We start from the raw sequence: 16,042 nt of genomic DNA, 5'->3' as shown, positions 1-16,042 counted from the left end.
TGTTGTCTGTTATCTAAGGAGGAGACGGAGGATGAGTTAGATTTCAAGTCTTTCACCACTCCCTGATTATCAAGGATAATGGATGTCCTGTGTGTGGCTTGAGTCGCCATTTCTAGGGCCATTTTCAGCCCCAGTTGGACGCCACGGTACTCTGCCTGGTAAATGCCTTGCAAACGTGCTGGGCCTAGGTGGACTGCAGTCGAAGTCGTGGTGTTAGCGCACCATGCTGCCGCTGCCGTGTTTTTGTTTGGGATACGAGAGCCGTCGGTGAAAATTAGTATGTGATGGCCGCTTGGTTTAAGCCGTAGCGTCCCATTTGTGGCGGTGTTTTCATCCTCCTGGAGGATTGTTGAGTAATTAGGCGGCCTGATTAGCGTCGAGGCTGGGTCCACCGGCAGTTGGACCACGTGTTCTTCGAATTGCGTGTGAAGAGAGTGTTGGAAGAAATGATGAAAAGGGTTACGGTGGCTTTTCGGATTCGAATGCTGAGCCTGCTGGATAAGAGAGAAAAAGGGGTGTGATTTAGCTTTAGCTAAAGAGCGTGCCATGAAGCTCAAAGTTTTGCTTTGTAGGCGTATTTTCACGGGCACGAGGTTCATGTCATGCCTGAGAAAGATTGTTGGTGTGGTGCTGAGTGCTCCAAGCGCCGCTCGGGCGCAGGTGTTGTCTATCTGTGTCAGTTTGTCAATGAGAAATTTTGACGGCTCTGTAGGGTTCCAGGCCATGGCTCCATAATCGGTCGCTGCGTGGATCGTGGTTGTTATGAGAATTCTCATAAGGTGAGGGGGGATGCCCCAGCCGGTCTTCGAGAGACCTGCTAGGAAACCGGCTCGTTGTTGTCCTTTTGCAATAACTTCGAGTCGGTGTTGTTTGAAGGTGAGTTGATTGTCGACTTTGATGCCCAGCCATTTTGCAAAAGGGGCCGGTTCGATCATTTTCCTGTCGGCAAAGTCAATTGTAGGGATGAAAGCAGGTGTTTGTAAGCCAAATAGAACCCAAAATGTTTTCTTGATGTCAAAAATCGCGCCGTGATTTTTGGCCCATTGTTGTTGGCGAAAAGACAGTGTTTGCATCTGTGATTTCAACTGATGTGTGTCGCTTGCGGTTGACAACAAAACAACGTCGTCAATGAAGCCTAATGCCGAGGCCGAAGTAATGTTGTCAGTTATTGGTTTGAGCCGTGTGCACGAGGCAGACATCCTGTTGGGGATGGTTGTGAGAGACCGGGTCAGCTACATGATCCGTTATCCAAACATACACATCCTACACGTCGTGAGAAAAACCCGCTAACACATCCCACTTGCTTAATCGAACATCAAGCACGATAAAAATTTTCTTTACCTCCCACCCACCCCTGCACCCTACCACGCAGAGGCCTACCCGGTCATGAGACCCGCGACCTACCGGCCCCCCCCACACACGCACTGTAGCTTGTTTGTACTGTGACTCAAGTTGCATAGCATACAGTCTAATGACTTGGTAGAACTTTGTGTAGTAGATATTAGAGATGTTAACAATTAATAGATAATACAAGATAAAATATGAAAGTGACATAATGAGAGAATTGAGAAAGAAAATTGTTCCTCTAACAAAACGTGAATAGAATTTAATGGATTGGTGGCACAGGGTGCCACAGTATGACACTGTATTTCTGAAGATAATACAGTATCAAACTGTACTTTTTGCTGAAGTCTCCCCTAGTCTCACGTGAAGTGGGAACGGTGGAGTCTCCCTCTCCCGCCAGGTTGGATCCTCCACCCTTTGTGTCTCATTCTCTTAGCTTAACAAAGGCCGCGCAGAGAGGGCTTTGTTAAGCTAACTCATTCTCACTGGAGGTTGGATCCTCCGCCGCTCCCTTGCAGAAGGGGGCATACGGCTTCCTACATATATACCTACTGCTCAAGCCCTGGACCAGTCCAGTAATTTTGGCTTGGGCGAGGGATTTTGAGGGATTTGGGTTGAGTTTAGGGTACGGACTTCGGAGAATTAATTACAAATTTACTGCGCAAGAAAGAGTATAAATACAAGGCTTCCACACGGGATCTTTAAGATAGAAAAGATTGAAGACTAGTTTTTATAAAGTTTGTGGTCTCCAAACAAATTCCCAATCTTCTGGGGCGCTAACATCACTGTCATCTTCTGGCTCGAATTCTGCCTCACTGGCATCTGATGGCTGGGATTCTGCCTCACTGGCATCTGATGGCTCGGATTCTGCCTCACTGTGATCTGATGGCTCGGATTCTGCCTCACTGTGATCTGATGGCTCGGATTCTGCCTCACTGTGATCTGATGGCTCGGATTCTGCCTCACTGGCATGATCAGCTTGGTCATCATTTGGTGCTGCGGTTCCGTTGCCAGTCTCTTCATCAGAAGATAAATCGAAAACTTGAAGTTCAGGCGTGTTCCATGCCGTGATACCGAAATGAAACTTGACTGCGACGTCTCTTGCAACACCCCACTCACGAAGCCGTATCCTCTCTGGATCGTCAGGCCTAATAAATGATATAATAACAGTCCTCAAACTTGCCCAAGACCCATGGCTTACTTCGATAGAACGTTGCATTCCGCGTAGGCAATCCCGCACTGGAGTTGAATGCAAATGTACTTTTTCAAGTAAGGGAGCTTCTGCCAATATATCAAAGAGAGGGTGCTCAAGACTGTCCCCAAGAAAGGTAAAGCGTTCCAAGTTTGGGAATGGGATTCCATGAATGTCGGTAAATATGTCGAGAGATCTGAAATGGTGATCTTGTAGGCGAATCTTCTCCAAGGACGGGATACTGAGGATGAAACGCAATAGTGCTTGGTTTTCCAAATTTCCACAACCCCTCAAATTCAAACTTGTCAAAGGTCCTTGCCAGTTCAAGTCACACCAAGCAGGACTTACATAGGCCAAGTTCTTCAAACTCAGCTTCTCCAATTTCGTACGAGATGCCAAAGACTCGCCAAGCCTTGAGCCTTGAGTCAAATCGAGATCGGGCTTCAACGCACTTTCCTGAGCTCGGAATCGAACCAAGTTGGGAAGTTGAAAAATGCATTGAGAGACAATATCCTCTGACACCAAAGCAAAACAATTTTCAAGGTCCAACGCAGTCAAAGAAGGAAAGTTACTCAAAGAAGAGATGATTTGCTGGTGAGCAATTTGCAGGCGATCAAGGTTGGCCGAGTCCTCGAGAATCGATGGCGTGCCCTGGACGAGCTGAGCGTGGGTGTGTAGGCGGATATGCTTCAGATTGAGATCAGAGAATTTATTCAAGATGTTGTCCATGATTCCCATCCATTCTATAGTTTGCGTAAATGAAGCGTCACTCTCGGTGTCTATGCGCATCGAAGCTGTGAATGAGCGAACATGTCTGGCTACAGAATCAAGATTAGGATCAGCGGCCATCTCATCGCAATCTTCTAGGACACATCGGAAGATCTTTTTGCCAAAACAATTGTGAAAGAGAGTCAAGATTATAGATCAGCATTTTTGCAATGGCTCATATATCGTGAGAATATTGCTCACCCTCCATATAAAGGATTCACAGGCCTCCTGAAAGGGCTTTATTTGACTCGATCCAAGAGTCACTTCTGATAATGCTCTCAAGGAATGGGCTGCAAGGATGTAAGAAATAAAATTTAGAATTCATTCGCTAGTACTTGGATTATTGAAAGAAAGAGAATGCAAGTCCGCCGATGCCTACCTGCTTCAAATCTTCCATCGTGCGGATAGATGGGATTTCCGGGTGCAGCCATGTCTAACTCGAGGAGACGCTCGATGATAGGATCCAGTGCTTCCGCCGGTAATCTGTTAAGCATTTTCTGGTAGTTGTGATATCCGAGCCGATGATAGATGTGTAGCCGATTTTTCAAGCAGTGATATGAATTGGTTCAATGAATTTATCGATGATGATCAAGTGGAAATAAGCAATGTCGCTGAATCCGAAAGGTCTGCAATCACATTTCTCAGCTAGGGAAGCGTTTATAGTGGCCTCAAAAGCACGAGAAAAGCACGATGCCATCACTGGATTGCATCTAAAGGAAGGTACGATTTTGCCACATGGGGGTCTCGATTTGGAAAGTATTTCTTTCAATGGTGAAGGTGCGGTAATTTGAGGCTGGCCCCCGGTCAAAAGCAACGATTTCAACAACAACTTTGACAACTGCTCAAAAGAAAGAAGTGTTGTCAGTTTCAAAAGACTATTGTTCTTGACCTTTACTTTTCATTGCAAGCCTTACAGTTCTTTGATTGAGCGTGACCTGCGAAACCCCGACTTTTAAAACCAAAGATATCTCAATCACCTAAAACGGAAGACCTTACTCCTTGGAAATTTTGGACCTTACTCCTTGGAAATTTTGAAATCTCGGCAACTCTGTGTCTTCTGCAAGAGAAGATGGGCCGAATTCACAATCCAATTCATAAGAACTGTACTTTCTTTGAACTCGATTTCCATACCAGGAGTACAAAAGAATCACTACACAGGCCTACATGCTTGATATTGCGTCGGTGGTGAGGTTTATTGAGAAGATCCTTGGGGATTGATTCAACACCATTAGATTATCCTAGCAGGATTTCTCTCGGAATTGGAAGTTTGAATGTTTAAACAACAAACGTACCCAGCCGAATAACCAATATTCCGATGAGATGGGAGTTGATGACAATGGGGCTTTCTCTCTTGAGCCGGTTGGGATGTTTTTCGTCGAATATATAAGGCAATCTTTGACACCAATATCATAAAGAAAGTAACGTCAGTATTTAATTTTTGATTCAGAGGACGCATGTCAATTTGGTCCTTTGTGATAAGACAATTGATGGTTACCAGGCATTGAATGGGTTCACAGATGCGCGTCAAATCTGAGTCCGCTTGGAATCGCCTGATTAATTTGAGGGGATGGGTGTTCTGGCTCTAGATACTAAGTATCTGGGTTCACGCTGAGCGACCACAGAGGCAAGCTTTATCAGCATCATATAAAGCTTGGGAAAAAATCAAATCAGACATGAGACTTGAAACAAAAGAACTTGAGAAACGCGGAAGTTCTGAGGGCGGTTCTCATATCTGACATGTATCACCCTTACAACCTAATTATATCATGTTGTTATGCCGAATAAATTTTTACTGGCTGACCAATTTTTCACAGAATTGAAGGAACATTTTGTTAGTTTGCTGTAAAACCCTTACCCCATCCTGGATGGGCAATGGTTTTTCTAGTCAAAAGCACTTTCAAGAAAAACTTTAGGATAATAGAATGGATGAATATAATTATTTTTAAATTATGAATTTTAAGATTATAGAAAAATGAGTTGAGAATTAGGGAATTTTTCTTTTGAATGATTCTATAACTCCAATCCTTCTAGACATTTAAAAAAGATAAATCTTCTTTTGATGTGATAGACTATATGCTTTTTTGTTTGTTAGGAATGGAGGTTGATTCTTACCTAACTACTATTAGTATTATCCAAAAGCCTTTCTTTGACCCATTCCCATATGTCAATACATGTACCAACTCCCAAGCTTTGCGACTAAGTTGGTTTTTTTTGACTGGATGGAGAAAGGATATAACCCAAAACATGAATTTCAAAGCTCCACATATGCCAATCACTTGAATCATGCCTTGGCCAAATGGAATTAAATGCAATTTCTTGATAAAATGAACCTATCAGGAAATATGAGATTGTCTCTCAAATTTATGTTGGCAATCAATCAAACATTATATTTGCCAGCATTGTGATTGATCAAAGAGAATGTGAATTCAAAGAGAATTTGTTTTCAGACACTGTTGGTCATTGCATTGTCTGTCTCTTTTTTGAATCTTGTGAAGTGCATCTATACCACATCATATCTGATTTTTCATATCTGATTTTCCAATAAAATCAGTTGGGCAGCTTATTCTGTTTTCATCCAAGAAACCCTTGATCTCAATAGACTAAAGACATGGCCTTTGGGAAATTCCTGCTGTCAGAGGGACACTGAATATCAGAACCCTCTTAAACACATCATGCAATGGCTTCACACCCAATTCACCACCCAACCAACTGGCTGCTCACAATCAGCAACACCTAAGCAACAAGCCCTTGACAGGCTTGTGAAATGATACCCCCAGTTCAACCACCCCACTGTCCAGAACCAAAACCTTGCTCAACCTTCTGGATAGTCATAACCCCAAGATTGTGCCCTTCATCCTCTCACTCTTCCAATCACTTCTTCTTTCATCTCACTCACACCATCCATCAAATCTTCAATTTGTCAAACTGAAACTTTCATGTTTCTCTCAATGCTCCTCAACACAATCTCATCTGAATGACCAGAGTTATATGCCACTCTCAAGTTGACCAAATTCCTACAGTTTGCCACACTGGCTGCCAAGGTCTTACTGGTACCAAAGGAGCTCAACACCTATCCCTCAAAAGCTTGTATCCTTCCTGCAAGAATCATTTCAACTGTCACTCTCTCTAAAAAAACTGGAGTTGCCTATGGTGTTTACTCTTCCCTGTTATCTCTCAAACTCAAATCAATCCTGGTTTCTTGATTCAACAGAATGGTCATTGGCCTGAAATCTCCATCACAATCCCTAAATTATTTCTCACAGCTCCTGTGTAAATTTTTTGGGTCTGCACCCTGTCACCTTCCATCCCTGAAATCCAACTACAGCATTTCTTGCATCTCAATATCTACTTGTATGACATGGATGGTGTCCACCCCATCAATGAAGTGCCCTAGTAAGCCAAAATTGGACCTGAAACCCCCCTTCACACTCCCTTAGACACCAATCAGTCCTTTTTTTCATCTCCAGAGTGCACTACACACTACAGGCCCAGCTCATACCCCCTCCAAGGCCTTTGGACCTATCATTAGGCACAGGATGGTCAAAACCAAGAAGCTTACCAGGTCTCTTGTCATCTATTCATGACACACTGCTTGGATGGATTTCTTTGCATTGGACAAATGCTTTCACAGTGAACAAGTTTTTCACTACATGAATACAATGATTAATGCTCATCCCCATCTATTTGTTCCTACTTCTACCCTCTATTGTCTTGAACTTCAATCTTGTCAACCTGTTTAACTGGTCATTTGTTGAAAACATATCAATCCCACGACTCTATGGTGTACAAATGGTGCAATCCTCCATGTAAAAAGTGACCTGTGCAGATGGATTGGAGATAAAAAAAATTCTGGGGCATGCCAACTCAGCACTCATCCAATAATTGGTTGTAGATTCATCTGCACCAAAAGCAAGCATTGCTACCATCTCCCAATGCCATATGCATTCACTGCCCCCATATTTGCCGTGGGTTGAAAAATCCCAGGCATCATCAGATGCAAATCCTTGGATAAATCCTGTCCAAGGTCCCAATCCAAGGAAATCTTATGGGCCATGAAATGGCTTGGATCAAATCCTCAGACAAGAGCTGTCCAAGGGTTTAGACCCATGTGAGATCCGAGGTAAAAATGTTGGCAGTGATTGGAATCGAACAACTTAGAAGGCACCACACATTGCCATTGTACACATTGTGATCATGTGTGCCTGAGCTGCATCCATCTGGTTTCTTTGGCCAAAGAGGGTCAGAAATTCAAATTGGTATGTAAGTCATATGTGCAATGCAGCACAACCTCAGATCAACTCTGCAAACTTGCGGCAGCTGATGGTTTACATCCTTCAAATGGTCCATGCACTGCACCTCTTGGCCAGGTCAGTGATATATTCTGTCCAGAACATCAAAAGCACCTTGGAGGCAATTGCCAGGTGCAACATTTCTTGGCTGCAGCACAAGAAGTCTCAGCAACATGCAATCTTCAAGAACGTACGATGCCTAAACCCAGTTCAATTCTTGAGTAAACTATATCTAAAGTTTTGCTCACCTCCATATTCAACCACCCTGGTCAAAATTGTGCATCTAACCCAACTGTCCCCAAAATTGGAACACCACCAAAATGATAAATATTGATGAAATACAGCAAGCTGATAAAGTTTGTGTGTAATGCTCACACAAAGCCACTCAGGAGGGTGAAGATACCCCAAATAAGACTTGAAAGTGTGTGTGCCTTGCTTGCAGTCAATCCCACAACACACAGTTTTTAGTCCGCACTGTGGAATTATACTGGCATGGAAAACATTTTTTTATCCTGAGAGTTAAGCACAGTTTGTCTATGTTGCTCTCCATTCTTCCGCTATTCTCTGATTGGCTGACCAGGAGACTACTCAATTCTTTTGGCTTTCTTGCTATGTACCTTCCCCAATCAAATGCCTCAATTCTGCTTCTACATCAGTGCATGCAAGCTGCTTGACCACATTCACCACAGGGGCAACATCACCACTCCTTTTTTCATTTGATATTCCCAGTAGACTCTCTCCACTTCTGTAGACACAAGGATAATGGAAAAATCTGTCAGCATTACACACACCCCAAGCTCTTTCCTGACATATGATACAAAGCTGGTTGGCTCTTCAATTCAACCACCACTGAGATGCCCAATATTTGGTGTGGAGGGCTTGCCTATATTGCAAGAAAAATGCATGCAGTACAATTGAAATTTTTATGGAACATATGGTGAAGTGAAGGCACAACTGGATGACTCACAGGCTTCACAAAAGGGAAAAAGTTGCACTTATAGGCAACCCTGGGCCAGTTACGCCTCTGTTGCGTGCTGCGGAGCGCGGCGTAACGGTTATTTGACCCCGTAACGTTACAAAGAAGCGGTACCCGTGCTGCGGGTCGTACAGCTAAGCTACTAAGTCTCATGATTGCCAGTATTTTTCTTACAGCTAACCACCGTAACATTAGCGCCCCGGGACCGCTAAGTAACGGTGTAACGGTCCCAGAAGTATCCTTCCACACTAATCCTATCTGGGCAAAGGGTTTACGTCGACGCCTCAAACATACCTCAACCAGTCAATTGCTCATATCCCAAAGAAGACTAATTAACCAACCTAAGGACAAATTCGTATGATTTGGTGCGTTCGAGAACGCTACCAGCCAGGGGGCAAAGGGGTGGAATGGCATCAAGGCCGTCACCTTTATGGTTTCCGAAGAGTACGTTTCCTTCGTTTGTTTTCCCCAGTTTTGTTTTCCCTTGCTCACATCCTTCTCACTTCCTTCCTTTCACTGCTCACCATCAACAGAAACCATCGGTTTCGATTTTATCATCCAATCATCTTTGTTTTACTTTTCCCTTGGCTTATCGAACTTTCACATCAATCACTATGCCCTCTTCCTCGATTGTGTCTGAAACCCCGTCCCGGCCTACCCGTATCAGAAACCCTGTCATCCACCCAGGAATGGTTTCACCCTCGCCAGATAGTCGTCGACGAATCTCAATCACTTCTGACCACGAAGTTCAACCTCAGAAATCAACAAATAAGTCTAAACGCAAAGCGCCAGCTACTGATCCCATCGATGACCCCGACCACGATCCGGATCACAATTCCGACGCCTCTTCGATTGTGTGTGTTGTCAACCCTGGCCGTTCCACTTCCCGGAAGAAAAACCCTGTAAACAAATCAAACAAGAAACACGATCAAGTAAGTGTTTTCAACGTGCCTCCCTAATTGACCATCCACCATTGCTAATTTTGAAATCTCAGTACGTTTCTTCTAATGTAACCAGAAAGATGTTACGTGCTGATTCTGACGACGATATCGGCAGTGAAGTGGTTCGCAAGAGGCACAAGGCAGATGACAATAGTGCTACCGATTTAGCTCAACTTCGAGCTTACTTCCTCCCTCCTGTGCACCGACACGATGATGTAAGTTTTTCCTCGTACCTTTTATTCAACTTGATTATGTTTAACTTATTTTTCATCTTTTATGTTTTTGATTGATCCCAATTTTAGGACCAAACAAAAGCACCATTGTCATATGCGTGTCGTTTCTGCCACCGGGGCGAAAAGGACCCTGTTCGTGTCAGTTTGAGCAATTTGACAGGGAACCTTCAATCCCATCGCGATGGATACACCGCCGTAGGCCGATCTGACAAAGGCTGTCCTGGACGCCTCAAGGCCAAGGAAGATAAATCACTTGGAGTACCTCTATCAGTTGCAGAGAGACGGTTCAATGAGAAGAAGAAACTCGGACCTCTTGATGGATTCGTCACAACCACCCCCGGCGCAAAGTTCAACAATGTCACCTTCAACCAAATGGCTTGCACGTGGTTGATTTGACACGCGCTACCTTGGAATCGTGTTGAAGACCCTATCCTCAGGGCTATGGTAAGGTATCTTCGAAATGACGCCAAGCTTTACGGTCGCAAATGGGTTTCCACCGAAGCAAGACACATCAATAAGTCTTTGAAATCAAACGTTTTCAAAGAGCTCCAGGTGTGTACTATTGCTTATTCAAGTTTCTTTTCAGTTTGGCTCGGTAACTGAAAATGTTTGTTTCTTTTCAGCAACTTACATCCCGCTTTAATCTTGTACACGACGGCTGGACGAGCAAAGGTAATCGACACGGGTTTATTGGAGCTTCGGTAAATTTCATTGATACGAAATGGAACTATCACGTGCGGCATGTGGGCTTGAAGGTTGTTGCATGGCACCATCACGGTCCATGGTTGGCTGAACCAATCGTCAATCTTTTGGTAAAGAACCGTATTCATCATAAGATATGTATATATTTTTATCACCGTTCTTCTTATTGTCATAAAGGCTGACATTGTTTTTTCATATTTCTCACATCCTCTGCCAGACCACCGACTTGGGTTCGAACAACAAGACGATGGCTGCCGAGATGCATAGGCAGTTCTCTCTGGAGCCTCAGAAAGAAGGGATCAAGTATCAATGGGACCCGTCAAAGATGCACATATTCTGTTTTTGCCATAAGCTAGCGTTGATTGTCAACGCTGGCTTAGCTGAGCTCGGTGTGAAAGCTCCCCCTCCTGCAAAAGTCAAAGCAGCGGCACGTGGTCATTTTCCAATCATTGGAACTATTGAAGAGGAGGACGAGGATGAAGAATTGGATCAACAACCAGTTTCAACCAAAGATGACATTCCAGAACACGATACTGACGAACTGGAAGATTTAGAACCGCCAATTGTTAGTGAAGAGGTCCCTGGGGCCATCAAAGATGAAGCTGAATGGGACCGCGCCGACGCTGAAGATGAAGAAACCCCTGCAGTCTTGTTGGAGAATGAAGTTGTCCCAACTCATCGTCGACAAGCTAATCAGTTGGACTACGTCTTGAACAAGGTAAGTTCCGGTTCATCATTCATTGAACTGTCATCTTGATATGATCTGCTTACATACTTGAATAAATTTAATTATTTCTACAGGTCGACTTCATCGTACGCAGGATCACTCGTTCAGCATCCTGGCGCAAGGAATTCGCGCGGGTCAGTGCGAAGAAAGGTTTCACAGGTTCACTTATTGCTGGGTATGGAATAAGGTGGAATATAAAATACGAAAGTCGTCACAAGGCCTGGCTCGCCCAAAGTGTAAGTGTTTGCTCTTTATATTTGCATACATGGATTCAATTATACTAATCAAATCATGTTAATTGACATGTCACAGGTAATTGACCAACTATGTAAGGAGGATCTTGATCGTGTTCTTGCGGTTGGGCGGCGTCCACGCAAAAACGGGAAGCCCTATGGGTACTTCCATCAACTTGAGATTACCACATCTGAATGGGCTCAAGTGCGAAGGATCAATGATGAGCTTGAGGTACGTACCCTAACCTTTACATCGTCATTCCAACCATGCTGATTGTCATATGATTAGATCTTTCTTACCACGACCCTCAAGATGGAAGGCGATGGGCCTACCGGGTGCATGGTGATCCCCGAATACGTCGAACTTCGACATAAGCTGCAGGAGAAAGTTGAGAAGCTAAGTACATCAGACACCGTTTACCCCATGTTGGCGAAGATGCTCCAGAAGACTCAGGAGTACCTTGACGAGGCCCTTGGCTGCGAGAGCCTGGTCATGGCAACAATGCTACATCCTCTGTTTCGACTAAAGTTCTTTGTCAAATGGTTTGGTGGCAAGTTGGCATCGATTCCTATGAAAGCTGAATCAATGTTACGACGAATTTACTCTGAATACGAATCCACTTCACCCCGTCATCAATCTGGCACTAGCTCTAATCCTTTGGCACACCGGGCCAAGATGTTTCACGATGACACTGAGTCAGACGAAGAACAAGAAGACACAATTGACAATTCTTTGGAGAATTACTTGAAGATGTCTGATAAGATGCGCAGTACTGATTATAATCTGGCAGACCCAAAGGCTGGTCTTGAGTGGTGGTCGGTAAGCAAACTTTTTATCATTATAATTGTGACTTTAACAATTATACTAACATCCCTGCTGGTAATGTAGTGTCATGAAAAGAATTACCGTGTTCTTGGCATCATGGCACGTGATTACCTTGCAACAACTGGATCTTCGTGCGCGGCGGAACGAATCTTTTCTTGCGCAGCCGACGTTTGTGCCAGTGATCGAGGCAGTCTGCTTGTACGCACTATCGAAGCTCTGGTATCGAGTCGGCTATGGTTAAGAGAAGGTGTGGGGCTTGGTGTTGAATTTGCAGAACTGGCCTCCCTGTTCAAATTATTAGGTGTAACGCTGGATTGATGTGGTGGTTACATTTTATTTTACGCACATACTATGCTATGCTTTTCTTTTCTTCTCAATCTTAGTCCATACAATCTATGCTATGCCACTTTCTTCTTTTGCTTGAAGAAGTCTTCTTGTTTACTGATACTACTGATATGCCAATACAAATGATACAAGATTTACTGTTACGCTACTTTAGATGTGAGTAACTTGCCTTTTTTGGCGCGGTAACGCTGCTGCGTTGCTCCCCGTTAACTGGGTTTAGCGGGTGCTACGGATAACGCAGTAGCTCCTGCAGCGTAACTGTGGCGTTGCTGTTAGGAGCTGAGCTTCGTATAGGCAGGAAATCCTGTTGCTGGTATCCGGTGTTACGTTACACCTGTAACGGGCCTTTGTGACGTGTAACGGAGCTGCGTTACGAAAAAACCTTGGTTAACGCTACGTAGCGTAACTGGCTCAGGGTTGTTATAGGTGATTTGAGGCTTTAAATGTTATTTATGGCTATTATCTTGTAAAACGTTGTACCAGATTATAAAAATTTGCCGAGTGGCTCTTGATTTTGTGACAATGCAGGGCAGAACATACATGCTACTCCTTGGAAAAGTGGGTACAAGTTGCGGACTTTGCTTTTGTTAAGCTCACTTCTTGAGTCAACAATACCTAAATAATCTAATTTCACAATATATCTATTGCAAAACAATGACAAAGCCAGTACACACAACTCAAATTCACAATCAGATAATGTCGAATGTTTCATTTTCAATCAGTTAATCAACTGCTACTCTTTGGTGAGCTGTGATTGCCCAGCATTGTGAATGACAGCTTTGGTGATGATGTATCTTACACCTTGGAAACCAGCAATTACACATGAATGCCTGCTTGTTGTTGGAAATGTAATGTGTCATGTCCTATCTGTACACTCAATATGTCTAAGTTTGTAAGCACATAATCCATTCCGGTTTGTCAATACTTAGGGCACATTCACTTTAGTAAATTCTGACCAGAAATCACATTGTGTGAATATTTTAATGCAAAAATGAAACATGCTCCACCAAATAGACACTTTAAATTTTGCAGAATGTGATTTGGCCTCAGAAATTGCCTGACTAAACACGCCCTTAGTGTTACACACAGTTCCCCATACCAAATCCACTTCAACACATGCACTTAGATCAGTTGCACTACACACAAAGAGCTGATACCACAGAAGCAGCGTTGTGGCAACACCACGGACTGGTTGTTGTGAATGCTCCTGTGGGGTCATTTGATGCAGTCAACCTCACACAGCTTCAATAAGCCCGCAGGTCAGCTGACGCCCTCAACCTCACACCCTCCTCAACTCTCCTTCTACTCAATCAATTACAACATACCACCACCATCACTTCCACATCCATTGATTTTGAATCTTCACCAATGCAAGTCAAAACTCTGGAGAAAGCTATGTAGAAAATTGGCAATATGCTGACTATCAAGTTTCATGTTGTCCACCTTAGATATTATATTGTTTCACCTTCATCATTTTTGATTTTATCTAGTCAGTATCCTCAAGGAAAATTCTGAAACCTTTAACTTTTGAACTTCTCATTATCAGTACTTCCCACACCCTACCACCACATCCTCATCTTCAAAATGCAACTTGTACTATGCAAATGTCCAAAGTGTATTACTTATACTTGATTGAACAAGAATGGCAAGTCCGTCCATGGCCAAATGATACATGTCAGCACCCGGCAGAAACACGAGGTGGGTGAGATTGTGAGGTGTTATGTAGATAAGCGTGTCAGAAGACAGTGGTGCGTTGTGGTGAATCATCGATATGCCCGTGAAAATGGGACAATGGGGGTTGCAAAAAGGTCACGTGTACCGAGTACAAGCAAATGTCACAGGGAGCGAAAGTGGTGACAGGTTCAAGCTGAACTTTGAAGTGAAGTGACGTGACTGCAGTCTGGAGAGTATCCTCGGTCGCCCCTACATAACCATCATAAACGTCTTGAGCTATCTTGAGCTATCTTGAGCCTTCGAACGACCGAACTATTTCACTATTGGAGCGAAGGCTTTGAACGATGGCATCTTCACTTCCTAAACGAATTGTCAAGGTCATTGATGATTCTCAAAGTCGATAGCCGAGCGAATTGATCTTTTAACGACCATGCATAACATACACAGGAAACCGAAAGGCTAGTCTCCGATGCACCTCCCGGAATTGAGGCCGTGCCTCATGACGACAACCTCCGATATTTCGACGTTAAGCTACAGGGTCCGGAAGGCAGCGCATTCCAAGGTCTGATATTCATCAATACCACCCTTCTCAAATGATTGGTAGACTCGATTGTTATCTCAAAGCTTACATGATCTGAATTATCTTACGTCTGTTTTGTTTTACTAAGGCGGTCTGTTTAAGCTCGAACTCTTCTTACCGGAAGACTATCCAATGTCACCACCCAAAGTGCGATTCTTGACTAAGATCTATCATCCCAACATTGATAAGCTAGGAAGGATCTGTTTAGACATTTTGAAAGGTTCTTAACTGTTCTCAGTTTGAAGATTATCACCAATCTCAAATAAAGAAACTAAGAAATCAACTTGATGCTTCCATGTTACGATAGATCGGTGGTCTCCAGCTCTACAGATCCGAACAGTCTTACTTTCGGTTCAAGCCTTACTCTCAACACCCAATCCAGTGAGTACTATGGCGCTTGACTGTACCTCCTGATGCTTTATGAATTGATCTGACGGATCCATTACTCTTGATCTTGTTGATGAAAGGACGACCCTTTGGCTAACGACGTTGCTCAACATTACAAGACAGATGAGGCTGGTGCGATCCAATTGAGCAAAGAGTGGACTCGGAAATATGCTCAAGCATGAGGGTCTCTTCATTGTTGGTCAAATGTTGATTGTGCATATTATCTTATCAAGTCGACTAGTGAACGAATTCACGATGGAATATGTTGCTCTTTGTTGAATCTAAATGGTACATGATAGTGAAGAATGGCCCATGTGTAATATAACTTTTTAGAATCTCTCTCACAGTGTTGATAATTTCAATCGCGCCATTTCCGGCTACAAACCCGCTGTTGATGAGAGATGTTTGCCGCCCACCCACATCGAATGCCACGACTCAACCAAGCCTCTTGAATGTTGACAAACATCCAACCGGCGAATTACCGCTAGGATATGATTTTTCCTGCTCCAACTTCCCGTTGACTAACCCAAGACGGAGGCGTCTTACAAAGACTAAGCTACCAGCCATTTATCGAATTCCCAATACCAGTTCCCAATTTAATCTTAGAAGTTTTAGGATTAGATGAGAGATCATAGTTCCGATATCACTCCGAGGATATGCTGCCTGATCTTTTTGCCAAAGGCTTTTGCTGCAATTTTCACCCCGACGGGGGGGTTGGCGATTGATTGATAACCAGGATAAACTTTACTAATGTTATTGCAATGTATGCATGACATCAATGCTTGTGTACCAATCATTTTCTGCTATTCCACTTCATCTTTCTGT

At 43.6% G+C, this 16,042-nt stretch overlaps 4 protein-coding genes across 4 annotated transcripts; 3 read left to right on the top strand and 1 right to left on the bottom strand.

Moving 5' to 3' along the window:
* Nucleotides 1-2,074: 2,074 nt before the first annotated feature.
* MELLADRAFT_66006 (uncharacterized protein) lies at nucleotides 2,075-3,798 on the bottom strand (the record flags this gene model as incomplete). The annotated part of the gene is made up of 3 exons (XM_007413701.1): nucleotides 2,075-3,418; nucleotides 3,506-3,594; nucleotides 3,684-3,798. The coding sequence occupies 3 exons, from the start codon at nucleotides 3,796-3,798 to the stop codon at nucleotides 2,075-2,077; spliced, it is 1,548 nt and encodes a 515-aa protein (XP_007413763.1).
* A 5,128-nt stretch (nucleotides 3,799-8,926) lies between these two features.
* MELLADRAFT_90609 (uncharacterized protein) lies at nucleotides 8,927-9,528 on the top strand (the record flags this gene model as incomplete). The annotated part of the gene is made up of 2 exons (XM_007413710.1): nucleotides 8,927-9,013; nucleotides 9,103-9,528. The coding sequence occupies 2 exons, from the start codon at nucleotides 8,927-8,929 to the stop codon at nucleotides 9,526-9,528; spliced, it is 513 nt and encodes a 170-aa protein (XP_007413772.1).
* A 38-nt stretch (nucleotides 9,529-9,566) lies between these two features.
* MELLADRAFT_57032 (uncharacterized protein) lies at nucleotides 9,567-10,511 on the top strand (the record flags this gene model as incomplete). Its single annotated transcript, XM_007413711.1, has 3 exons — nucleotides 9,567-9,725; nucleotides 9,813-10,295; nucleotides 10,367-10,511. Coding segments are annotated over 2 exons (457 nt in total), but the record flags the coding sequence as incomplete, so codon positions are not given.
* Nucleotides 10,512-14,498: 3,987 nt separating this feature from the next.
* On the top strand, nucleotides 14,499-15,556 carry MELLADRAFT_117469 (uncharacterized protein; the record flags this gene model as incomplete). The annotated part of the gene is made up of 5 exons (XM_007413712.1): nucleotides 14,499-14,627; nucleotides 14,698-14,812; nucleotides 14,919-15,050; nucleotides 15,138-15,211; nucleotides 15,298-15,556. 5 exons carry the CDS (start codon nucleotides 14,595-14,597, stop codon nucleotides 15,397-15,399), a joined length of 456 nt encoding a protein of 151 aa, XP_007413774.1.
* Between the last annotated feature and the right edge of the window lie 486 nt (nucleotides 15,557-16,042).

The sequence above is a fragment of the Melampsora larici-populina genome (assembly GCF_000204055.1).
Source record: "Melampsora larici-populina 98AG31 unplaced genomic scaffold MELLAscaffold_38, whole genome shotgun sequence".
In the NCBI taxonomy this organism is placed as follows: domain Eukaryota; kingdom Fungi; phylum Basidiomycota; class Pucciniomycetes; order Pucciniales; family Melampsoraceae; genus Melampsora; species Melampsora laricis-populina.
The sequence above is the reverse complement of the archived record's forward strand: the minus strand, read 5'-3'. Positions and strand labels throughout refer to the sequence as shown.